At 51.7% G+C, this 7,007-nt stretch overlaps 1 protein-coding gene across 1 annotated transcript; it reads left to right on the plus strand.

Annotated features, from left to right (window-relative positions):
- Window positions 1-1,912: 1,912 nt before the first annotated feature.
- KLHL25 (kelch-like family member 25) lies at window positions 1,913-3,682 on the plus strand. The gene has a single exon (XM_008948237.1). It carries the CDS (start codon window positions 1,913-1,915, stop codon window positions 3,680-3,682), a length of 1,770 nt encoding a protein of 589 aa, XP_008946485.1.
- The last annotated feature ends 3,325 nt before the right edge of the window (window positions 3,683-7,007 follow it).

The raw sequence follows: 7,007 nt of genomic DNA on the forward strand, positions 1-7,007 counted from the left end.
ATTTGGACTCTTTTGGAGGCGATGGAGGAGCAGGGGGTAGGAGTCGGGCGTGAGCAGAGCATGAGTCAGCTTGTCTGGCCATCCGCCTCCGCTCGAGGTCATCCACCCGTGGAGCACAAGAGGGTTGTGCAGCTCCGGGTCTCTGGCAGGTCAGGGCTGGAGCGCCGTGTCCGCTCTCCTTCGTGGCTTCCCCCAGGACCTGGAGTGCAGGGCTGGGGTGGTGGCGAGGAGCTCAGCCCGGCTGGGGAGGACAGGGCCCCTCTGTACTCCTTGTGCTCTCCAGGGAGAAAGGGCTTTGAGAAACCTTGGGCTGCAAAGGGCAAGTTAAAAAACCAACCAACCAACGGCAACAAGAGCAACCCCACCAAAAACCCTTCCCCAACTGTATCTGTGTGGCTGATTTCTGATGTCCAAACAGTTGGGTGGCTGGAGCGGGGTGCCATGGGGTTTCAGCTGTGGTGTCTCCAGACTGCAAAGTAAAACAGTGTTTTGGGGAAGACGGGATAGAAAAAGTGTAGAAAAATACTGTTGGGTGAGAGAGAAGATGTGGCAGAGCTGGATAGTGTGTCTCAAGGAACTTCTTTTCCCTGTATATTAGGCCCTCTTTCCCAGCTTTTCCAGCTGCTCCTGGTGGCAAGAGAAGTGGAGCTGAAGGCAGCAGCTCCTGGTGCTCCTGGACATCCCAACAGGGTCCTCCCTGCCTGAAGTGCTGCTGGGACAGTTGAGACCCCCCTGAGCTCTGTCATGTGCCCACATCTTTAGCCCATTTTGTGGGCTGCCTGCCAGAGTCTCTTTTACTGAGGAATAAATGTTATTTATCAGTGTGGTGCCTGCGATGGCTTCGCTGCAGCTGCTGGCACAGGGGCTGCAGCCCAGGCACAGGAGGCTGGACCTCAGTTTTCTCTTTTTTTTGGGCTCAGTTTTCGGACCTCAGGACAGTTGTGCTACCAACTTCAGTACTGACTCTGCTGGAAGAGAGGGCTGCATTCATATCTGCCTGTCTACTTCAGTTACATGGGGGTAAAACAGAGCTGGCTAAAAGATGTTGGAGTAAATGAGTTGGATTTTATCATCTAAGTAGAATTAATTTTGTTGGTCAAAAGGGGTTTTCTTCTACAAGCAAGGATAGGTATCAGGTAACACTTAAATGAAATAGTAGCTAATAAAAGCCTTGTGTTTGCTTCTGCCCATCTATTAAAAAGCATCATTTTTCTGCCTCTTTTGTCTTGTTCTCTGATGTGAATCTGTCCTGTGAAATGTTTCAGTCACATGAAGTGTCTGGTGAGTTTTATCAACAAAAAATTACAATGAAGGTGTTTGGTAAAATTTGTTCAAAACTTCTGGCTTGTGCTGGTAGCTAAATAATTCATCAGTATAACCTGTGGTAATTGCCTTTCCTAAACCAGCAGTGATCTGCATGAAAAGCAGAAGCCAAACCTGATCTCTGCTGAGGTGAGAGCAGAGCAATGCCCTTTATCCTGAATAGGCTGCTCTTCATCCTGGATAGACTCCTCTTCTCCTGCCGTTTTCTGAGGAAAAACAACTCTTCTGCGGTTTGCCAATACCCTCTGGGGGCTGTTGAGACAATTTACCGTCGACTTTGAGTTTTGATTGCTTCACTTTGTTGCTGTGCTGCTGAAACCCAAGTGCAGAATTTCCCCCTTCACCCCGCTCTGCCTTCTCAGCCCGAGTTAGGTTCTTGGAGGATGTGAGGGTGCAGGAGGGACGGGCTCTGCGAGGCAGGGTGCAGGAGCACTGGGGTGCTCTCACATGGGGCTTCACATCTGAGGTCCACTGGTGGTAGAACAGGGTTGGAGGGCAAGTGCATAAGTTCTCCAGGCCCTTACGTCAGTCAGGACAAGAGAGTAACGCTGTTCCTGTCTGTCTCTCTGCAGGCAGGAGCTCTGTCACCATGTCAGTCAGCGTCCACGAGAACCGCAAATCCCGGACTAGCACCGGCTCCATGAACATCTTGCTGTTCCACAAGGCTTCCCACCCAGACTGTGTCTTGTCCCACCTGAACACCCTGCGGAAGCACCGCATGTTCACCGATGTCACCCTCTGGGCAGGGAACAGGTCCTTCCCGTGCCATCGGGCAGTGCTGGCTGCCTCCAGCAGGTACTTCGAAGCCATGTTCAGCAACGGCCTCCGGGAGAGTCTAGATGATGAGGTGAACTTCCATGACAGCCTCCACCCGGAGGTGCTGGAGCTACTGCTGGACTTTGCTTATTCCTCTCGGATCATCATCAACGAGGAGAACGCAGAGTCCCTCCTGGAGGCTGGGGACATGCTGCAGTTCCATGACGTCCGAGATGCGGCGGCTGAGTTCCTGGAGAAGAACCTCTACCCTTCCAACTGCCTGGGCATGATGCTGCTCTCGGATGCTCATCAGTGCCGGCGGCTCTATGAGCTGTCCTGGAGGATGTGCCTTGTCAACTTTGAAACTGTCCACAAGAGCGAGGACTTCAACAACCTTTCCAAGGACACTCTGCTGGACCTCATCTCCAGCGACGAGCTGGAAATTGAAGATGAAGAAAAGGTCTTTAAAGCTGTCATCCAGTGGGTGAAATACGATCTGGATGAGCGGAAGGCTTATCTCCCAGAACTTCTGAGGAACGTTCGCCTGGCCTTGCTTCCTTCTGAATGCCTGAAGGAAGCCTTGGCCTGTGAGGACTTGATCATGGTGGATGAAAGGAACAAGATTGTCTTGGATGAAGCTATTCAATGCAAGAAGAAGATCCTCCAGAACGATGGGGTGGTCACCAGTCCCTGTGCCAGGCCTCGCAAAGCCGGGCACACCTTGCTGATCCTGGGAGGACAGACCTTCATGTGCGATAAGATCTACCAGGTGGATCACAAAGCAAAGGAAATCATCCCCAAAGCGGACCTGCCGAGTCCACGGAAGGAGTTCAGCGCCTGTGCCATCGGCTGCAAAGTGTACATCACTGGAGGCAGGGGCTCCGAGAACGGGGTCTCAAAAGACGTGTGGGTGTACGACACCGTTCACGAGGAGTGGTCCAAAGCTGCCCCCATGTTAATAGCCCGGTTTGGTCATGGCTCCGCCGAACTGGAGAACTGCCTGTACGTGGTGGGCGGGCACACCGCCGTCGCCGGGGTGTTCCCCGCCTCTCCTTCTGTCTCCTTGAAGCAAGTGGAGAAGTACGATCCCCTGGCCAACAAGTGGACGATGGTGGCCCCTCTGAGAGACGGCGTGAGCAACGCGGCGGTGGTGAGCGCCAGGCTCAAGCTCTTTGTCTTTGGCGGGACCAGCATTCACCGAGACATGGTGTCCAAGGTGCAGTGCTACGAGCCGGCCGAGAACCGGTGGCTGATCAAAGCCGAGTGCCCGCAGCCCTGGCGCTACACGGCAGCCGCCGTCCTGGGCAGCCAGATCTTCATCATGGGAGGGGACACCGAGTTCACGGCGGCGTCCGCCTACCGCTTCGACTGCGAGACGGACCAGTGGACGCGCATCGGGGACATGACGGCCAAGCGCATGTCCTGCCACGCCCTGGCCTCGGGCAACAAACTCTACGTGGTGGGGGGTTACTTTGGCACGCAGAGGTGCAAGACGCTGGACTGCTACGACCCGACGTCGGACACGTGGAACTGCATCACCACGGTGCCCTACTCCCTCATCCCCACAGCTTTCGTCAGCACCTGGAAGCACTTGCCGTCGTGATGGGGGTCGGGGCCCTGGGGGCTTGTGTCCGGGAGATGGATAAGGTAAGGGTCTCCTCCTCTTAAACTGAAACTTGCTGTCTTGCCTCAACTGCGTCTGCGCTCCCCACAGGTCCCAGGTTGCTCACGTTTTATGAGGAGGAGGCAGCAAAAGATGGGAGGCGGCACCACGAAAGAGTGAGCAGCTCTGCAGGGTTAAGTGTAGCTAGCTCCCAGGCTCCTCCTGTTTCCCAGTGATCTTCAGAGAACCATCTGCATAGAGGGTTGCAAGCAGGCCACAGCTCCTCTCCCTCTGCTCCAAGCTGGCTGGATGTGCCAGCATCACCCTCCTGTGTGGGGGTGGGCTGGGAGGGCAGATGTGTCCACTCCCGTTCCCATGGCCATCACCATGGAATGCACCCGTCACCATGCAGCTGAGGGGGTTTCTAAAGCAGTTGCATGTGGGTCCTGGGAGATAGCAGGGCAACAAGTGCTTTGGAAAAAGTCTCAGTGGTTTGTTGTTTTTTTTTTAGCTGAGTGAGGTATTCATAGCTGATGAAAATGTGGGCAAGTGACCCTTGGGATGCCAGCAAATCCTGGTCTCTTTTTGTGCTCTGTATTTGCATTTCAGTGGGTAGCAGAAGCACAAGCTTAGAAGCCACTGTGCCTCTGATGGTCCTGGTGTTTATTTAACATCCAAACTGTTGCTTGTTAAATCAGAACTTCTGAGACTTCTGCGTGAGACCTGAGTGGGAGGGAAGGGGTTTTGTAACCAGAAGAAGAATTTGTTTATCGGTGTTTTAGGGGGTGTGAGAATAAGAAAGTTGGTAGAAGCTCCTGATGTCCTCTCTCATTCTGCTGCTCTGATTCTTGCTTGCTCAGGGAAGGTGCTGCTGCAGTGCCACTGGGAGAGGGCTCTTGGTTCTTCCTTTCTCCTTCCCAGTGGAATGTTTGGTTGCCATTCTGGCTACCAGTTTCACTCCACAGAGCTTTGCATGTCTTCACCAATCTGTGCTGAGATGCAGCTGGCCAGGAGAAGGTCAAAAACTTCTCCCCTTGCGTTGTGAAAGCAGAGATCGGTATGAGCAACACTTGGAGAGCATCATCTTCCCAGGAAGTGTGTAACAGCCCTGCTAGCCCAGTCTGCAGGTTCCACAGTGCCAGCAACACGCACAGCCCTGCTTTGGTGGTTGGAGACTACATCCCAGCTGGCTGAAGGAGCTGGGAAACCCCTGTGTGTAGGTGTGGGACTGCCAAGCTTCACTTATGATTTTGTTTGGAAGGTGGGGACTGTGGAGAGGGAAACTCCTCCATAGACTCATCCAAATCCACTCCACTTAATAGAGGGAAGGTAGAATGCTGCCCAAACCATCTAACACCATCTCACTTCCCTGCTTCCCACTTGGTGTGGTTGGGAATTGCCCAGCGGGTGAAATTCCTGGCATCTCCCAGCGATCATCTCTTTTGATGCCAGCTGGGAACCAAGGAGGAGCTCCTGGCACCTCTGCCAGGCCTTTGCCCAGTGTGACCATCTGCTTTTCTCAGGTGGAAAAAAAGCACCCAGAGCATTAACGCTGGCCTTTGATTTGTGAAACACCTGGTTTTAACATGGGCTGGACCACAGTGAGGGCAGGGCAAGAGTAGAAAGGGTTAAAAGGAGGTCTCTGAGAGCTTTCCAAGCACTGGAAGATAATGGCCTTTCCAAATTCTCCTCCTCAGGCGTAGCTTAGCATCTGTCACAGTGTCTCTGTGATCTAATTAACTGCTACTTGGCTATAACACTGCAGCAAAGAGTGTGAGGACTCCATCATTTTCAACTCAGGTCAATGGGGCCTCCCTTTAAGAGCCATCCTAGAGCTGAAAATTAATTTTCTCTGGTAGCAGATGCATCTGAATATTAAAACTCAACACCAGCCACACTCCTGGGAACAGGAATAAGGAATATTTTAGGCTGAAGTTGATTCTTCAGCCGCTGAATGAAAAGCCATCTCCAAAGTCACAGAGGTGTTTTCCTTCCTATCTTTTTTTCTTCAGTGCTGTATTTGGGTTGTTCAGATCTAATAAACAGCTTTGTGGGGTTGTATAGAGCCTTTTTTCCCCCCCTCTGTAATCTGGAGCCAGGCAGAAGAAAACTAGAAACTGTAATATGTCAACCTGCAAATAAAACTGGTGAAAAGTCACTGTGTGAGGGTTTTATGTGCTTTTTTGGCTTTGCTTCCACTCTCTGGTTAAAAGAAAGATTTAAAATATACATGAGTCCTTGCCAGACAGAATGTCTCTTCACATCTGTTTTTCTAGAGATTTTTTTTTAACTAAGTTATGATATTTATTATTAATATTTATGTATTATTAGTTTATTACTAGTTATTTTTTTAAACAAAGTCATTATTATTGCCTCAGACACCTCCTGTAGCAGGTCTGGACAAGGGATCTGGCTTGCAGCTCCCTCTGTGTAAGGTCTCTGCTGCAGCACCCATTTTAGTCCTTATGGGCTCTTTCTTCAAGTAGGGGCACCCAGGTGGCAGGTTGTCCTGCACGTGCCCAGGTGCTGCTGTGCTTTGGGAATGCTAATCCTATGGGAAGCCCCCCCTCAGCTGGAGAAGGCTCAGGAGAGACCATCCAAGGTGCCCTCAGAGCAGAGCAAGCTGGGCTACTGAGGAAAGGCCTGGGCAACTGCATGGTAGGAAACAGTTCTTTGTACTCATGAAAAAAACAATCTTTTCACCTCTAAACTGTTGAGGTTGCATTCATACCAGCCCTGAAACCCAAATAATAGGGTCTTGAAAGATGTTGATGATAAAACACCAGCCTGCTTTCCATCTAAAGGATAAAACTGATCAGCTGCAAATGTTTCCTTGAGGGCATGGCCTTCACCCTCCCCAGCTAGAGCTGGGGCACCTTTCAGCAGAGGTTCCAGGGTCCCCCACCAAGGGTGCTGTGTGACATTAATTTAGTGCTGGTTACCTGCAGTTAATGCCAGGGCTCAGGCTTGACTAGCAAGATGAAACGTGAATGCCTGGTCTCCTCCCACCCACGGCAGGGGAGCCACGAGGAGGTGAGTTGTTCAGAAAGGAAATTCAATCCTGAGCACAAGGCTAATAAAGACTCCCTTGTGTTTATTCACACAAGCAAAGCCCAGCCAGGAGCTCGAGCGATGGTGCTGGGTGGTCTGTTGTGGTTCTGTGCAGTGACAACTGACGAGGACAACTTTACACCTCCCAGGAGGTGACTTCAGGCAGTAGGAGGAACAAGTTCTCCAAGCTGCCTGTCTCCAGATGAAAAGTGGCGTCTCCAAATTATCTGGCTGTGCGACGCTCTCGTTTTTGTGGGGCAGAATCACAGATGGG

Source organism: Merops nubicus, unplaced genomic scaffold (genome assembly GCF_000691845.1).
Source record: "Merops nubicus isolate BGI_N331 unplaced genomic scaffold, ASM69184v1 scaffold48830, whole genome shotgun sequence".
In the NCBI taxonomy this organism is placed as follows: Eukaryota; Metazoa; Chordata; class Aves; order Coraciiformes; family Meropidae; genus Merops; species Merops nubicus.